Below are 18,536 nucleotides of genomic sequence, written 5' to 3' on the forward strand. Positions count from 1 at the left end.
GTGCACTGCGTCTCCAGATGCTGTGGCCGGGCATTCCTGGGACAGGGTCTCACCACTGCCCCTCTGCCCTGGAGGGCTGTTGAAGGACTGAAACGAAGTAGGTCTGGGAGAAGAAGCAAGTTCCAATATCTGAAGTTTTCAGTGCCAAACTGACATCCCAGGGGCGATGTCAGAACAGCTGGTTCAGGAGGAAGCCCACGCTGGAGACACCAGGACGTAGAAGGGGTTTAGAGCCAAGAAGTAGGATGAGACCCCCCCAGGGAGTGAGCGTAGGTGGAAGAGAGAGGCCGAAGTGTGAGTCCCCGGTGCCCCGACAGTCAGAGCTCAGGGTGCTGGGGACGGAGCCGCAAGAGGAACACAGAGGGAGCTGTCAGAGCGGCCGGAGGGAGACCCGGTGCGCATGCGGGGTCTGGGACACGGTGGAGGAGGGGCTTCGTAACCCAGGCGGGTCCCCACGCCCTCTGACCCTGCTCTGTGCCTCGCAGGTGTTTGGCGTCCACCTGAACAAGTGGCAGCTGGACAGGAAGCTGGGGTGCGGGTGCCTTTTCCTATACGGCGTGTTCCTGTGCTTCTCCATCATGACGGAGTTCAACGTGTTCACCTTTGTGAACCTGCCCATGTGCGGGGACCACTGACCCGTGGCCGCGCCCAGCTCGGCCCCTCCTTCTGTGCAATACAAGCGGGCGCCCGAGTCCGCCTCTGCGCTGCCCGCAGGCCTCCGCTCCCCATCCCCCTGACTCTTCCCGGGCCCTGCCCCTACCCCCTCTACCCTCCACCGCCTCCGGAGCCGCCAATCCCGGACCCCCAACCCCACTCCGGCTCTGCCCTCCTCCACGTGAAGACTCCCGACCTCCGCGTGGATTTTCAAGCCCGATTTTTGAACAATGACTGAGATTCTAGAAAAACTGGCTGCTAACTGGCCTGAGCCAGGCAAACTTAGCATATATCCCTCCTCCTTTTTTAAGTTATTGGATGGAAGACCGGCCTAATGTATGAGCCGAGACAGTGGAGAAAAGAGAGGAGAGGGTCCACGCGTGACAGGGAGCGTTTGGGATTTTCCTTATGTTTGGGGCTGATTTCTAGGTTCCTGAGTCTGGGGGTTGTTTGGTTTTGGGGGCTCCCCCCTTTTCTTCTTTTCCTTCCAGAGATGGAGACTTTTTTCCTCGCATCTTCTCTCACCGGACTCTGGATCCTCACTGATCCACTGGGCGTCCCAGCTGCGTCCTCTGGGGTCGAGTCCCAGGTGCGTTGGAGCTTGTGTGGATCTAGCGCCCATCAGAGGAGCGGCTGGAGAGGCCCCTGGACAAACTCCTTCTCGGCACACCCGGGGGCCTGCCCTGAGGCCCTGGGTTTTCTAGGAAGAAGACAGCTGCCCGCCTGCCCATTCTGACCATCACTCTCTCCCCAGTTCTTTCTAGCCTCTCAAGCAATAGTTGAAGCCTACCTGCCCCGGTTAACCTCTCCATCCTGAGCACCAGGCAGCCGGCACCGCAGGTGCCTCCCGCCTGAGACTCTGAGACTGCTCTTGGTTTGGTGTTTGGGGGGGCAGGGAGTGTGACCTTGAGGCAGGAGTTGCAGACACTGGTTTCTCAGGAAGTGGAGAAGCGCACTTTGCACAGACACCGCCCCTCGTACTGAGTACACTGGACCCTGACTGCTGGCTTGAGGGCCAGCGTCTCCTCCCAGCCGCCACGCCCAGCTGCCCCAGCGCCCCGCTCCCTTCCCCGGGGGGTGGGGAGGAGACACAGGAAGGAGGAACAGAACTGACACCTTGGAAACGCAGAATGTGTTGGACGCAGACTCACTCAAGGGCGTGTTACTGTGGATGTTGTTGCCAATGGCTGCTCAGCAGCTCTGCTAGGTTCTGTCCGATGCTGAATTACTCCGCAGACAACTCCACCGAGTTGAGACCCACCCATGCTTGTTCACTTGTATTTATTGAAACTGTGGATTCTCGCCCCGTGCTGCCCCATGTATTTACTTTAAGCACTGATCACCTATTCATTCGGTATGGTTTTCCCCTTCCCCTGTACACACTCTGGTATGAACTGTAAAAATAACCTGCTACGAATGGGTTGAATGTTTCTGTTGCTGGTGCCCACCGAGGCCGGCCTTGGCCGAGGGGCACCTGCTTGCTGGAGGAGCGGGAGAGGGAATCACCACTTCGGGCTTTCGGAGCTGAGACACACTTACGGATTCTGTTACACATTTTGCACTGGTTTTACGGAGATTGTTTTCTTGGACGGATAGTGTAAAATAAACTTCTCTGTTCTGTATCTTTCCTTGAGCAGTTTCCTCTTTGCTTTCTCCCTGGAGTGAGGAGGACACAGGGAAGGTGAAAAGATGGTGTCATGGAATGTTATCTGTCTCTCGGTTGACGCCTCTGGGAATCTGGTCAGTGGCTGGCAGATTGCAGGTATGAAGTGACAAACCGTGGGTCCCTTCTGAATCTTGAAGGGACTCTAGGCCTGTCATTCTGTAGAATACGTGCAACAGTGTGTTAGGAATTCTTTCAGCTGGACATAACAGGAAGAGCATTCCAGAGTTGACAGTGATGTCCAGCAGGGCTCAAGTCACCCTCCTGTCTGATTTTAGTAGATTTCAGTTGTGAAAATTAAGACTTCCCCAAGGTGGTTCCTTAAGAAAGAAAGACAGTAATACATAATAAGCCATATTCTGCATGACTCTCAAGAAATCATTATCAGGGGACTTCCCTGGCAGTCCAGTGGTTAAGACTCCATGCTTCTACTGCTGGGGCTGGGGGTTCCATCCCTGGTTGGGGAACTAAGATCCTGCATGCCGTGAGGTGCAGCCAAACAAACAAAAATCATTACCAGGATCTAAAAGTAGACCAAGAGGAGCAAACAAGCCAAGTTTCCACCTGAACCGCAATATAATTGTTTTATAGGAATCAGAAGAAAAATAGCTGGTAATTCACAGTTCCAAGTTTATTTTTAAAAATCTCTTCCCAGGTGGTGGAAAAATACTAGGAACTTAGCTTTGCCTTGAGTGTTTACGTCTAAAAGTGTTTTATTCCTATACTGGTGCTTTTTATAAATACACGATAGACATGGACAGGGTATTACCATAATGTGGATTGGTGCCTACAAAGCATCAGATGCTTTTATGTTAAATATTCTGTCATACTGGTCTTGATTAGTTTTAGTCTTAGTCTTAAGCAAAGACATTTGATCCAAAGCCTGATTTTTTTTTTTTTTTTACACATTTGCTGTGAAATCTTGAGAAACCAAGGTTCCAGGCTAAATGTCTCAGAGAGGAAATTCTGGGACAGGTTGTTTCCATGTTTCATGCACCATGATTGCTGACCTAGGAACTGGGCAGGGTTCCTTTCTGAAATGAGCCCCGGGCATCTTTCTGCCAGGTCTCAGCCATGCACATTGTGTCTTAAACTGCTGACTGAGAACATGCTTCTGACTGGGCCGGCTGTCCAGCAGTGCACAACTGCTGATGCAGCTGTTTTCCCTGTCCTGGGATTTATTTATTTGGGAGAGGTTGGGATGAGTTAGAGGGAAGAACCTTCTTACAGCATCCCAAACCTGCTGGTATCACCAGAGAAACCCTCTCAGCAGTTTTTTGGGATGTGTTGATTTCTGTAAACTCCCAAGCTGTGATTTCATGCACAAGGGGACACCTCAGTGGCCCTGAATGGTGAGGGGAGCAGGGAGTGGATCCTGAAGCTTGCACTTCTTCCTAAACAGCCTGGATGACCCCAGGGGGTACCACCACACACTCTCTTTCTAGGAAGTGTGTTCCCAGCATGGCCAGCACCTACCAAAGTCACTGTCCCCACACATACCCTTAGGTGGCCTTGCATACACAGAGAGGCCGTGAAATTTCCAGATGGCTTTGCCACTTCCCAAAGCAAAGTGCTGGTCCTACCCTTGAAGGGAGAGTGCACTTTTATAGGTATATGGTTTGTATTTACCTCCAAAAAGACCTGGAGAGCTGCTTATTACGTTTTCCTAAATCTGTGGCTTCTGACATTTGTAGCTTAGTCCTAAATGTACGTGCTAGGGTTTGAGACTCTATGTATCTCAAACAGCAAATGTGAACTTATTTTAAGCACTCAGGTTAAAAAAAAAAAAAAAGCCTAAATGTCTTTATTTTAAAAGGGGGGAGGGCAGGGTAATAATATTGTAATGTCCAGATAGTTTTGAGTTGTAGTATATAAAATAGGAATAACATTCAACCTGCAATAAATATAATTAAGTGTAGCCTTAGAGCTTTACCTAACTGTTCATGAAAATAGTCAGACTTGGGGCAGAGGGGACAGAAACAGGAAATTAGAGTTGGTAATGTTGCTCTTTCCAAGATTTATTTTCATCTTTTCAAAATAGGATGGTTATGCCATTAATAGATAATTATCCAACTATTCTGACCCATTTTGATCAAGTATTTTGAAGTAGATGGGACACTGCCTTCTTGGATTTTGTGTCCTCTTGTACTAATTAATATGTCTCATTTATTTTGATTTTCTCCAGTGGATGCTCAACACACACACACATGCGCGCACACACACACACAGACACACACACCATCTATCTGACACCAGAACTCTGTATGAAAACAACCCAATGGATCTTTGAAAGTTTTCCAATTATCCAGCTGTGTATTACAGTCCAACTGCAGGAATCCGGTCTATTCAGCCAAGTTTTCTCTAATAAATAAAATGCCGCATATTCATCTCATCATCATCTAGAGTTTCAGGCACTGCAGAAATGTTGGAAAAGTCAGGAACTAAGCCTGTGGACAAGCAGAGATTAGCAATGTGCACGAGATAAATTATGCCATGCCTCAGGATTGATTTCACATTGAACTTTGTGGTTCATTTCAAAATACAAGGCAGGATAATAAACCTCAGCAAAATCTTTCAGATAGCTTACTGTTGCACTCAGGACGTTTATTTCGTTAGTAAAGTACACCCAGGCGTCCCATTAACTTTTTACTGAACCACAGTTTAGCACACGTTCTTGCCAAGTTGTAGAGGTTTTAAATATAGTGAATAATCATAGTTAATACTCATCCTGGCTTTTGTTTTTCTTTTTGCAATGGGTGGGAGGAGGGGAAAGAGGTAAGATGAGAGTTTCAGCATCTATGCCATTCAAGGCATAAATTGAAGTTATTTCATAAGTGTATTCAAATATATGTGAATTACATTTCTTCTTTACACAACATCCATCTTATCCTGTCTGTCAAAAGCTGAATTTGGTGATATCACATCTTAGGTTTGTTGGAACAATTAATCCAGTAACTGATCCCAGAGAGCTTTATACAAAGCTCGCAATGAAACGTGACAAGGAATTTCTGGATCCTGGCAGTTTGCTTTTTGGGTACTTCTGAGCCATGCCTACAAGTCATTGCTAAAAAGAGCTGCACATGTGTGAAAAAGTGCTCTCAACATAAAACTAGTATTTTTAAATTTTGGCAGAAAAAAATGTATCCACTCAGCTTCGTATCTTTCTTTTTGACACATAAGTCAAAGGTTTCACCCATGATTAAGATGATTCATTCTTCAAACGCTAGATAATAACCCTCTGCTCTGGTCAGACACCTTTACTCCAACCACCAATCTGGGTTTGAACCCAGATGCCTGCTGCTTTATTATTAGAAGAATCTGTGTCCAATGATTTCAGATATGTAAAACATTAATTCCATAATATCTAGTAATTCATTTCATGTCAGGTTGAATTGTTCTCTCCAGTTGCTTAGAAGTTAAATACAGTATTATTCAACTTCATATATGAAAAAATGCATTTACCTGCATTTACTCATCTTATGGTCTAAATCAGCATTTTCCAAATTTAATTATGCATCAGACTTACCTGTAGATTTGTTAAAATACAGATTTGGGGCTCCTACCCCTGAGTTTCTGGTTCAGTAGTTCTAAGGATAGACCCAAAAATTCATTTTTCCACTATCCCTGCTGGGTCTGGGTCACACTTTGAGAATCACTGGTGTAAATAAGGTGTTTTGCCCATAAAGCCATATTTTTCCTACAGTAGCATCTACCAGTATCACTGGTGTTCAGCTTACAGAAAAACACACAATACAGACATATATTATTCATTTCATTCTTTCAAAATTCCTTTTTCTTTCTACTTCCACTGAGCTCTACGAATGGCTGAAAGTAGGAAAAGAAATATGATCAGTTCTTCAAAACCACATTCTCTATTATCTGGCAGGAAGCATCTACTCACAGTCAAAGACAGCCTTCAAATTAAAACTAAAGCAGATCAGAGCAAATGGTTTAAGATGAAAACGCAGGAGAGTCAGGATTCTGGGGGAGTATTAGCTTGGGAGAGATGTGAGCAGGCCAGCGCCATTTTCATTCCAGGTGAAAAAGATTTTGTTCTAAATCCCAACAACAGAAAGTAGCGATGAATATAGGGGAAAATTTCAACACACAAACTCCGAGTTGCACTTTACAACTGTATCTAGCTACGTTTCTAATCTAAACATGTTCCGTTGATGTAAATCCATCCAACACAGATGTCATGACTCCAAGAGAGGCGTAAGAGCCTGGCACTAGAGTCAGCTTACTCTCACTGCCATGACTGGGGTTCAATCCCTGGTCAGGGAATGAAGATTCTGCAAGCAGCACAGCCAAAAACAAACAAACAAACAAAAAACACCCCAGCTAGAGATTCTGCCTGGGGCTCAGAAACCAGCTTCCCCAGGCTGCCCAGATCAGTTTCCACCTAGAAACAACTGCCACTCCCAGGTGAGACAGGTCCAGGAGTGGCGCTGCCTGCAGCCAGACCTTAACTTGGTCTTGGGCTCCTGGCTTATCCACGAGAACCTCAGGGAACACACTGTGCTCCCAGATGACCCGGTAAAAGCCACATTTTTATATCCACTAAAAGCATTCAAGAATCAGGAAGTGGGTTGAGATATTACTCTGCACAGTTGGGGTGGGGGAGGACAAGGAGGAAAGGCAAAGTCTTCCTTCTAGAAATATAACATTTTATACTTGGTCTCTGCCCATATGGGGTGGTCCCCAGACAAAAAAGATGAGATCTCTCCCTGCGCCGAGAAGCAACCGTATAGCCGGTCAAGTAACGTGTGTGCTCCAAGGGCAGCGTTGCCCACTCAGGCCCACGTGTGTCTTGATACTATTAATTGAATGCAAGATATTGTATTCAAGGTACTTCTTCATTTTTTTCCCCAGACCCCTTGGTAACAGAAGCAGGTCTTTTACCCTCCCAGGCAGAATTTAATCTGCCGCCTGGATGTTAACCAAGGGCACTTCTTAGGAAGAAGAACAAAATGTTTGAAGATGAAAAAAAGAGAGCCCTGCCAAGAAAACTCACTTGTTTGTTATCAGTCAGGCAAATCAATTCACTGGAGGCGTCAGTGCTTCGCATGCCCTGGATGACCAGGTAACAGGGTTGTACCTATGACTCTCAAAAGGAGTTGAATCCAATTCTGAATTTTAAACTCCATTTTGGTATTTGTTTCAGGAAGGAATTCTGGCCCTGTGGCATTTTAACCTAGGTGTGCTGGCTGCACGGAAGGTTTCACAGTTTCCCCGTGTGAATCTGGGACAAGACAGCCTTTCAGGGTGAGGGGTAAGTTCCCCCGCACACCCCCCTGGGAAGGTGGCATCCTGTATCGCTGTTTTCCTGGGAGTTCCTGGTTGTGAGTCAGCAGTCTGGAAAGCAATGGAGGCGAGTCTCAAACGCTGCCAGGTCCCTCTGTTTTCTCCCCCGACTTCACATCCGTCGATTGTCCTGATCGGTCCCACGTGGCACTTGGTCATGTATCACAGCCTGACCTGACTTCTCCCCTCCCCTTCCCCAGAGGTGTGCAGAGCTGGGTTCCTCAAGGATTCTCATTACCGAAGCAGAGCAGTGATGCCAACGCACAGCAAGCACCGACACGGGGAGGGCTGGGTTAACCAGAGACCCAGGTTCTGTGATACAGGAAATAAAAATGGAACAATTCTAACCCAACTTTTGAGCTCTAGATAATGACATGGTGGCCATAATAGCATCCTTCTTCTTGCTAAAGGCATAATTCAGAGGAGCCAGCAAGGTCTGGACATAAAGGCACTTGGAGACACAGATCCCATAAAGATGAAATCGCTCAGCAGTAACTGTTTGCCTGGTTTTCATGGGCCTGCTTGGCCCAGACAGTGTCTATTTCCCATGGAGAGGGACATTCAGGGGGCAGAAGATACACAGAGCAGCTTCAGAGGGATACTGATGGCTATAAGCGTCAGAAAATGTGTTACCATAAAAATGTTTACTTCAGCAAATGAGGCAGGTTTTAATTTGGGGACCCTTGAAGCAAGCAAATGGCAGAATGGTATTCTGTTTTACCCTCAATGTCTGCAAAAACACCTCTTATGTAAATAACTGGGCATTCTTGATACTTGGGCATGGAGTGTGTACACAGGGAAAGGAAGCTGACATTGAACTTTACAAGCACTGGACTGGAAGTGGAGAGTGCAATGTTTTAAATAAAAACTGTATTTAAAATTGGCACCATTATAAAAAAAAAAAAGTCTTTGCATGAAGACTTCACAGGACTGGTGCCTCAGGTTCCCAGTCTTGATGGGAATTTTAAGGTAATAATAGTTGTTAAAGTCGCAATCTTGTGTCTCAGAGACTTCACCTGAAAATGTAAACATTAAAAAAGCTGTGAGTAGACAAAACCAAGCAGTCTTCCGCTGCCTCTTCAGAGACCCACCCCCAACCTGGAAACTCGTGTATTTTTTTTTCCCTAGGCAAAGCTTTCCTGGGCCCGCTGGTGCACGAGGGCACTGAGAACACATAGCAGGTGTCCTTGCTGGCTGCCAGAGTGGGGCAGGCTTGTTCCTTATGCCAGTGAGGGTAGAGGTGTGTCCAGGGGTTGGTTGGAGGGGTGGCTTAGGTGTTTTGCTTCCCTCAGGTGGCATGAGCAGTTGTGTATTGTGACAACAAGCCCAGCAGACTTTCCCGAAGCCTCCTGGCTGCAGGTCAGTGTGCGGGTCATGGTGCTGAATTCAGTCCTAAAGCAGTGGCGGCTGGGCTCCACATTAGAATCACCTGGGGTGTGTTTCTGATTACCCACCCCCTCCCCCGCTGTCATTCTGAGCTGGACGATCTGGTTACCTGTTTTGGGCTCCCTGGATGTTTCTTCCTGTGGCCCTGGTTCAGAACCACAGCTCATGGAGTATGATCAGACCATCTGGGATATTTGATTGTGCAGAACCACGCAGGAATGCTGTGGGTCTTTGCTACTCAAAGTGTGGGTCGGCCTTCAGCGGGCAGCCTTGACTAGAATGGGAGACTTGGGGAACCCTGTAGAAGGGCACTGTCCGCTGGAACTTTCCACAGGAATGTCACTGTCCTCCACCTCTGCTATCCGATACGCTAGCCATGAGGTGCACGTGACTGTTGAGCACTCGGAAGGTGGCTTGGGCAACCAAGAATAACCTTTTTAATCTTGTTTTGTCTATTTGAATTTGCATGAGGAAAGCCATGTGTGATGAGTGGCTGCGGAGCCAGTAGAGTGTTAAGGGGCTGACCTGGCCGACAAAGATGGTTTAGTTTCCTGGGGGTCCAGTGGTTAAGACTCTGAGCTTCCAGTGCAGTGGCCACGGGTTCTATCCCTGGCTGGGGAACTAGATCACACATACTGCACAGCACAACCAGGGAGGAAAGGAAAAAGAAGGTAAAGTTTCTTCCTTGGTGTTGAGAAGATGCCCAGGGGTCCTGAGGCTGGCTGGCCGGAAATAGGAGGTGTCTCAGGGAAGCGGTGCTCACAGGGTGCTCAGACCAGCAGCATCACCCAGGGGGCGTGTTAGAAAAGCAGAATCTCAGACCCTACCCAGACCTCCTGAATCAGAACCTGCATTTAAAAAAACTTTTTAAAATTTTTCTTTATTTATTTGGGTTCCCTGAGTTTTAATTGCAGCATGTGGGATCTTTTAGCTGTGGTATGCAAACTCTTAACTGTGGCACATGGGCCCTAGTTCCCTGACCAGGAATTGAACCAGAGCCCCCTGCATTAGGAGCACAGAGTCTTAGCCATTGGACCATCTGGGAAGTCCCAGAACCTGCATTTTAACAAGGTCCTGGGTGATGGATACGAACATCCGAGTTTGAGAAGCTCTGACAGTAAATGTCACTCTGCTCTCCAGGGGACAGGTGACCATTTACACACATACTCTTCTAGAAAGTCACTCTGCATTGTTGGCATCTGAGAATATTACAGGAAGTACCAAGTGGGTTTCCCAAATAGGTCATGGAGAGCAACACACTTGAAACTGGAGATGGATTGGTTTTCCCAGTAGTCATGTATAGATATGAGAGTTGGACTATAAAGAAAGCTGAGTGCTGAAGAATTGATGCTTTTGAACTTTGGTGCTAGAGAAGACTCTTGAGAGTCCCTTGGACTGCAAGGAGATCCCACCAGTCCATCCTAAAGGAAATCAGTCCTGAATATTCATTGGAAGGACTGATGCTGAAGCCAAACTCCAATACTTTGACCACCTGATGCGAAGAACTGACTCATTTGAAAAGACCCTGATGCTGGGAAAGATTGAAGGCAGGAGAAGGGGATGACAGATGACGAGATGGTTGGATGACATCACCGACTCAATGGACATGAGTTTGGGTAAACTCCGGGAGTTGGTAATGGACAGGGAGGCCTGGAGTGCTGCAGTCATGGGGTTGCAAAGAGTCAACTTTGCACAACTGAGCAACTCAGTTGAACTCAACTGAACCGACTGCTGAATTTGGAAGGTGAGGGAGTCATCTTTTAGTTCTAATAAGCCCCTGTTTTCATTGGATGAAGGGATAACTGTGGAGAACCTCACTGAAGGACCAAGATCTAACTCAGGGTGAATCTTCATATTCACCCCACTCTTTAAACATGGACTCACGTGGATACGCTGCCAGGAATGTTGCTAATACTGGAAATTCCTGTGTGGTACTGATAAACAGACCTGTCTTCTTTCCATAATCAATCCAGGACTGATTCTACATTTTTTCCTTCTAAAGTTCCATAAGATTTTGTGTCATTTGCAAGATTTGAGAGATTTCCTGTGGGGAGAAAAAAAAATAGCTCAACCAAGAAAGTCATTACATTTAGCAGAAGGAGGCAGAAAATAGAACAAAGAGGGGAGTGGTTTTTATGCAACAGCAATTTTTTGTAATAAGTGTGGGGACAGGTCCCCCTGGGAGGACATTTAGGCTGTCATTTCTGAAAGGATAATTGAGACACAGCTGGATGGCGGCAGGGTTTGAAGCCTGAAGCAGACACAGCCAGGAAGCGGAGGAGCAGATGATTCAGCCCCCAGGGCATGGGCAGCTGGGTAATTTCCTCACCCAGGGGAGCACCAACTGTCATGCTGGCATTGGTGGTGTCCTGCAGTCATCTGGGCGCAGCCATCTTGCTGTGCGTGAGAGGAGAACCCGTCCTCAGGCAGCTCACGCGAGTAATTCAATCACAGCTCTCTGCAGGCTGAATTCTGGACATTTAGCCCAGACCGCCCCTGGATTTTCTTTCCCTAGGGCTCTCCTGTCCCCCCAACTCCTTTCCTCAGTTAGCATCCCAATCCAAACATTAAACAACTGGGAACTGGTTTTAGAGGTCTCTTTCACAGCTGCTCAGGCCATTTGAAATACCGCCCGCCAGAAGAATGGGGAAAAGGGACAGGGAGTTTGGGATGGACACGTACACATGGCTATATTTAAAATGGGTAACCAATGAGGACCTACTGCGCAGGGAACTCTGCTCAGTGTTATGGGGCAGCCTGATGGGAGGGGAGTTTGGGGAAGAGTGGATACATGTGTATATGTATGGCTGAGTCTGTTTGCTGTCCACCTGAAACTATCACAACATTGTTAATTGGCTATACTCCAATATAAAATTAAAAGTTAAAGAAAAAAAGAAATACTGCCCCCAGAAAGCAATTCAATGATTTCACACCAACTTTCATCTCCTCTCTTCTTCTTCTACAATAGCTATTTTTAAAAACAATTATAGACTATTATTAGCAAAAAAAAGCACAAGATGAAAATAAAAGTGGTGTTTAATTCTGGCATTTTATGTGATTCCATCTACACAGTAAGGGATCTGGTTAGTCACCTCCTCTGGGGACCTATTAGGCCTGTCACAGGAAAGCACAGCATCTGAGCTTTGACCCATAACTTCTTCCATCCTACCACAAAAATAAGGATATAGAGAAAACGTCCAGAAGTATGTTAAAACACACAATCAAAAATTTTTTTGGTATATTTTATGTAAAAGAAAACAAGTATAGGTCTAAGAATGTTAACTCAATAACAGGAACCAGTGAGATGGTAAAGCTGGTTACCATCATTAGAGCATCTACCATCCAAGTGCATTTTGAGGATCTGGGGATTTATAAATTCACAGGGACTGTGAAAAACAAAGTTCTCAATATAGAATTAAAAGTTCTGTGGTGCTTCTCACTCTAAGTGAGAAGCATGCAGGAAACAGTGAAAAATTGAGATGTGATTAACTGTTAATTTCTATTTGGAGGGATTTGACAAAAAGAATTATGAAAGAAGTTCCTTCTCAAATATTATTTTAACCTTAAACAAGAGACAAACTTAGGTTACCTTTTTAAAAGAGATACACTGATTTTATCATAAATGGATGTTGAATTTTGTCAAAAGCTTTTTCTGCATCTATTGAGATCATCATATGGTTTTATTCTTCAATTTGTTAATGTGGCATATCACATTGATTGGTTTATAAATGTTAAAATATCCTTGCATCCTGGGAATTAATCCTACTTGATCGTGGTGTATGATCCTTTTAATGTATTGTTGGATTCAGTTTGCTAATAATTTGTTGAGGACTTTTTCATCTGTGTTCATCAGTGATACTGGTCTGGTTTTGGTATCAGGGTGATCCTGGTCTTGTAGAATGAGTTTGGAAGTGTTCCTTCCTCTGCAATGCACCAATCATTTTTATACTTTTATGAAGTATGTATTTGTTTTGCCATTGATGGTAAAGGACTATTTGTGTTTATCATTCTTTTTCCATTTGTGTGCATGAACTAGGGGTTTAATAGAGGTGACAGCATGTATTTCCATTTTTCGTTAATCTAAGTATTTATAAGCCAGTCTTTATGTATTTGAAAAAGCTAAGGCTATTAGTAAAGCTAGGCAAGTTTCACAATACTATTGTTCAAAGAATAACAAGACTTGTCACATTTTGTGACTTTAGTTATCTTTTAAGTTACTTTGATAATTGTTATGGATTGAACTGTATCTCTCACACACACATACACACACAAATATGTTCAAATCCTACACTCTACAACCTGTAAATGTGACCCTACTTGGAAATAGCTTTTGCAGATATAATCAAGTAAAGATGAGATCACACTGGAGTCAAGGGGGTGGGACCCTACTCCAATGACTGCTGCTGCTATTGCTAAGTTGCTTCAGTCATGTCCAACTCTGTGCGACCCCAGAGATTGCAGCCCACCAGGCTCCCCTATCCCTGGGATCCTCCAGGCAACAATACTGGAGTGGATTGCCGTTTCCTTCTCCAATGCGTGAAAGTGAAGTCGCTCAGTCGTGTCCAACTCCTAGCAACCCCATGGACTGCAGCCTATCAGGCTCCTCTGTCCACAGGATTTTCCAGGCAAGAGTACTGGAGTGGGGTGCCATTGCCTTCACCGACCTCCAATGACTAGTGTCCTTATAAAAGGAAGATGTGGATACAGACATACAGGGAGAATGCCCCATGACCATGGAGACAGAGGATGGAGTTACTCTGCCAGAAGCCAAGGACTGTCCACAACCACCAAGAAACTCAGGGAAACGCACGGGACAGACTCCCCCTGGCCCCCACAGGAAGGAACCAACCCGGTTTTATTTCAGACCTCTGGCCTCCAGAACTGTGAGAGAATATATATATTATTGTCTGCAGCCACCAGGTTAGTGGTACTTTGTTATGGAACCTCCAGGAAACTAGTCCTGTGACGCTTCAGAGAGCGACACTGAAATAGAACCAAGTTTATCAGCTCACCAGGTCTCTCTGATGGGACCTTAGCTGTCATTTCCAGGGAAGAATTGTAACCACTGGTGAACATGGGGGAAATGGCACGACCCTGTTTAACCCTTCGGCATCCCTTACCAGGTGAGACCCATAGGCCTCGCCAAGCTGGCCACCTCTGCAGCAGTGCTTCTGTGGGAGAGCCTTCCAGGCAGCCCCTGGAGATGCCAGGGCCACACAGCCCCTGACCAGCACTTGGACACACACACCCCTGAAAGCCCCCCAAGGTGGGACTAGACCCCGCTGCCATTCTGCAGGGGTGGGCTTGATCCTGGGCTTGTGAGATGAAGCTTAGTCTGGAGGCATGGCGAGGGGGCGGGGGTTGCTGGGGTGCATAAGAGAGACCCACGCTTCTGCAAGTCCTGCTCCCATTCACTCATAAGCAGGTGGGCGGGCTGAGGGCCCAGCCAGCAGCAGGAAGAAGGGAAAGGGAGGGCTCTCCACAGGAGACATCAGCTTCGAGGAAGAAGCAGATGCTGAGGCTGGAGCCGGGCTGGGAGAGTAAGACTTCACTAGGGGATGGGAGGGTCACAGCCCCAGCCTCTGGACACAGAGGGACGCTCTGTGAGCAGGGACACAGAGCATGCGGGGGCCCGGGGTGAACCACGGCCTACTTCTGCCTGTGCTGAGCACTGAATGTCCACCCTCGGGGGCTGCTAGCTTGAGAGCAACGCCACCCCCCGCGAGCATCTGCCGTGTAAGCCCTGCGTTCGGAGACCAACAGAAAGAGAGCCCAGTAGATGTGACTCCCCACAACACCAGCATGCCCGCTGGCCCTCGCAGGGGACAGTGGGGGATGCTAAGTGTTGAACCCCCATGTTCAGGTCTCCAGAAGCATGTTTTCAGAGAGAAAGTGGATTTCCTGCAGCAGTGTGTGGAATTGAAACTCTGGATATTTCTGAAGGTCTGGGATGGTAAATGTCCTCCTTTGATAACAGAAATGATTTTAAAAAGTTATAAAGGGAAGGAGGAAAGGGAGGGAGGGAAGAGGAAGGAAAAGGCAGTAAGAAGTCTCCAGAGGGAAGGGACATTTAAGAAAAAAGGTTTCCAACAGGAAGTGAGTCGACATATAGCATGATCATGATTTTGAGGAATTGAAGGGGAATAAGAAGAGAATTCACTTGGCTTTGATGCTGGAAACATTTCTCTTTACATGTCCTGGGAAGAGTGATGTTGGATTCGCAGAAAAGGAAAATTAATCTTAGCTTGTGATGAGGCTGCAAAATGAGCACCAGTTATAATTGTGTTAATGTGGTTTGTGTTCAGTCTTTAGAATCAACCTCTAAACCAAGTCTAGAAAACTGACTTATGGTTTCAGAGCAGGACGCAGCTGTGAAAATAAACCTGCACCTGACAATGAGTGTGTCACTGAAGCCGTCACACATTTGTCCTCCCAGTCAACCCCAACGTTTTGGGCACCAGGGATCGGTTTCATGGAAGACAATTTTTCCACGGACCAGGAGGCGAAGGGATGGTTTCAGGATGATTTAAGTGCATAACATTTATTGTGTACTTTATTTCTATTATTATTCATCAGCTCCGCCTCAGATCATCAGGCTTTAGATCTCAGATGTTGGGGACCCCTGCTTTACACGACCTCTCCTCTCCTCTCCCAAATCTGCTGGGTCTTTTGTCTGTTGTTCAACACACCGTGCAGGGCACAGCTCTGTACCCTGGGCCTGGTGGTTCCCTCCCTCTCCTTTCAGCTGAGCAGATCTCCCCTTCTGCCTCCATCCTGTGTCCCTCAGCAACCCCAGTGGATGATGGCCTCACTGCCCATTTGGAGATGGCGCCTTAAGCTGACTACCCGATGGAGGAGATGAGGAATGATCTCTTAATTCCCCCTTATAAAATAAAAATGCGCGCCAAACATGCTAGCACAGGGAAATTCGTGTCTCCTTCGGAAAACTCTCCTTAGGTTTTCTGATCTCAGCGTGGAATCTGATCTATCCTTGAATCTTCCCTGTTAGCTCAGATGGTAAAGCATTTGCCTGCAATGCAGGATACTGGGGTTCAATCCCTGGATTGGGAAGATCCCCTGAAGAAAGGCATGCAACCCACTCCAGTATTCTTGCCTGGACAATTCCATGGACATGGAGAATTCCATGGACAGAGAAGCCTGGCTGTCTACAGCTCATGGGGTCACAAACAGACATGACTGAGCAACTAACAAACAACTACATTCTCAAATCTGACCTATTCTTGATCATTTCAACTTGCTGAACAAAAGCAACACAGACCTGTCTGTTCTGGCCATGCTCATTATGAATCACACTTAAACAGGGCACATGCCCCTTTTCTTGCCAAGAAGAGCAGAGGGACAAGCCAGTTCCCCATGAGCACCCTGCTACCTGGACACAGGCCCAGCAGTTCCCACCCTTCGCTGCAGAATGCCAGCACCTGGGAAGCTTTGGAAAATCCCAACCCGTTCAGACCAACTCCCTCAGAACCTTGGGTGCTGAGGCCCAGGCCTCAGTGTGTCTTAAAAGCTTCCCGGGTGATCCCAAAGAACAGCAAGGCTAAGGACTGATTCACAGGCTGCAGCTTCCAGACTGTTCTAGGACTTTGGCTACATATTAGCATCACCTGAGAGCTATAAAGCTGCCAATGCAGGCACCCTACCCTGGAGACTCTAATAGGTCAGGGCTGTGACCTGAGCCTCAGGGTTTTATCAAACTCTCCAGGTGTAATGTACAACCAAGGTTGAGACTCTCTGGCCTTGACCAGTATATAACAGAGCACTGATGGGGCCGGGGAGGAGTGGGTGAGAGACCCCATACCAGGAGCTGCAGGGTCTCACCCTTGAAGGAAACCTCAGTGGAGACAAGTCAAGCCGCAGGGCATGTGATGGTATTTAGTGGAACCCAGCTTTTCACTCACATCATCAGAGAACTGGGGAGTAGCTTAGGTGATCAAGACCCACTTTTAATTAGAAGAAAGCTTCTTCTTTCTGCCCTTGTTTATCCCCTGACTGCCCTGCAACAGCGCTGTGGGCCCCTGGAGCACAGCAGGGCAGCCCCAATGCCCGCCACGGTCAGGGGTCCCTGGAAAGAGGCTCCAGGACCTGAGCCCCTTGGGCATCCCTTCCTGTGGACCCCAGGGAGCGGCGGACGGAGCTTAGGGCAAGGAGTTATCTCCCAGTGCTGCTGCTTCTAGGAGTTTCCAAATGAAACCCAGAGTGGGGATGTTTCCAGTGGAAGCCAGTAATGGGTGTGACCACAATGTTCCCTAGGGCTCATGGGCCGCCCCCCTCCCCCTCAGCAGTAGGCCGAGTCCCACGTGGTAGCAAAGGGCCTCGTGCTCCCCACCCTGGAGTCTGTCCTACAAGCCTCTACTTCTGTGACTTGCTTCCAGCCTACAGAACAAGGAAAAGGTATGGTTGTCACTCCCATGAATACATGTGCTAAGTCGCTTCAGTCGTGTTCAACTCTGCTACCCCATGGATTATAGCCCTGACAGGCTCCTCTGTCCATGGGATTCTCCAGGCAAGAATACTGGAATGGTTGCCATTTCCTCCTCCAGGGGATCTTCCCCCACCCAGGAACTGAACCGTTGTCTCTTACGTCTCCTGCATCGGCAGGCAGATTCTTTACTACTGGTGCCACCTAGGAAGCCGCAGCAACTTAGCACATGTACCCCCTTGAATACATAATGGCACATAAAAAACTCTGTCTTGCTAGTGATGAAATAAAATTTATACTTAAGGCAGGACAAGAAAAATTCAACATAAAATTCTCTCTCTGCATTTGTCTGGACCTCCTTCCTCCCCAATGTGCCGTGTGCATTTGAATTACACACAAACCTTGAGTGCCTCAAAGATAAGAAGGCTTGCCCAACCGTGAAGATCAATTTTTTTTCTTTCTTCTGATGCCAGCAATGCAATTTCTTACAAGAACAGTGTGTTTTCCCGGCTCTGGAGAGAGTCATGGAGACTTGCCGCTCACTTTGCAGGTGCTTACCGGAACCGTGTGTCCAGTGAACTTTATGTAAAATATCAAGCTGTCACTTTGACATATGATCCTTTGTCTTGAAAATGTGTATGTCCGTTGTTTTCTGCTTCTAACAGGTGAAACAGTTCTCCAAGCTTTCCAAGAATCTGCTTCCCAGGTTATAATCCTCAGTTTGGCTCGAATAAAATTCCTCTTGTTTCTTCGTGATAGTGAACTGAATTCTTATCAACAGTAGAATGCGTTAGAGTGACAGACGCTCTCTGCTGGCCATGAAGAAGCAGCTGCCTCTCTGTGAACAGCCCAAGGAGACAGCCACATGCCAGGGGCCCACGGGCTGCCTCTGGGAGCTGAAGACCAAATGAACAGACAGTGGCCAGGCCATAGGTAGAAAGAGAACCCTGACCCACAGTCTGCAGCAACCAGTCCAGGAAGCCCACCTATAGCAACCAGGAAGCCGGCTGCCATGTACAAGTCAGACCTGTAGGAAATCAGACCACTGTCTCTAGCCACTGGTCCAGGAAGCAAAACCATGACCCTTGT

General features: G+C 47.1%; 1 protein-coding gene across 1 annotated transcript in view; it reads left to right on the top strand.

Moving 5' to 3' along the window:
• SLC24A3 (solute carrier family 24 member 3) overlaps nt 1–2,285 on the top strand; it is a 424,885-nt gene extending 422,600 nt beyond the window's left edge. The window contains exon 17 of the mRNA XM_018057246.1: nt 486–2,285. Coding sequence (XP_017912735.1) covers nt 486–635 — 150 coding nt within the window. The 3' untranslated portion in view covers nt 636–2,285. The remainder of the gene's footprint in view (nt 1–485) is intronic.

The sequence above is a fragment of the Capra hircus genome, chromosome 13, assembly GCF_001704415.2.
Source record: "Capra hircus breed San Clemente chromosome 13, ASM170441v1, whole genome shotgun sequence".
Classification (NCBI taxonomy): Eukaryota; Metazoa; Chordata; class Mammalia; order Artiodactyla; family Bovidae; genus Capra; species Capra hircus.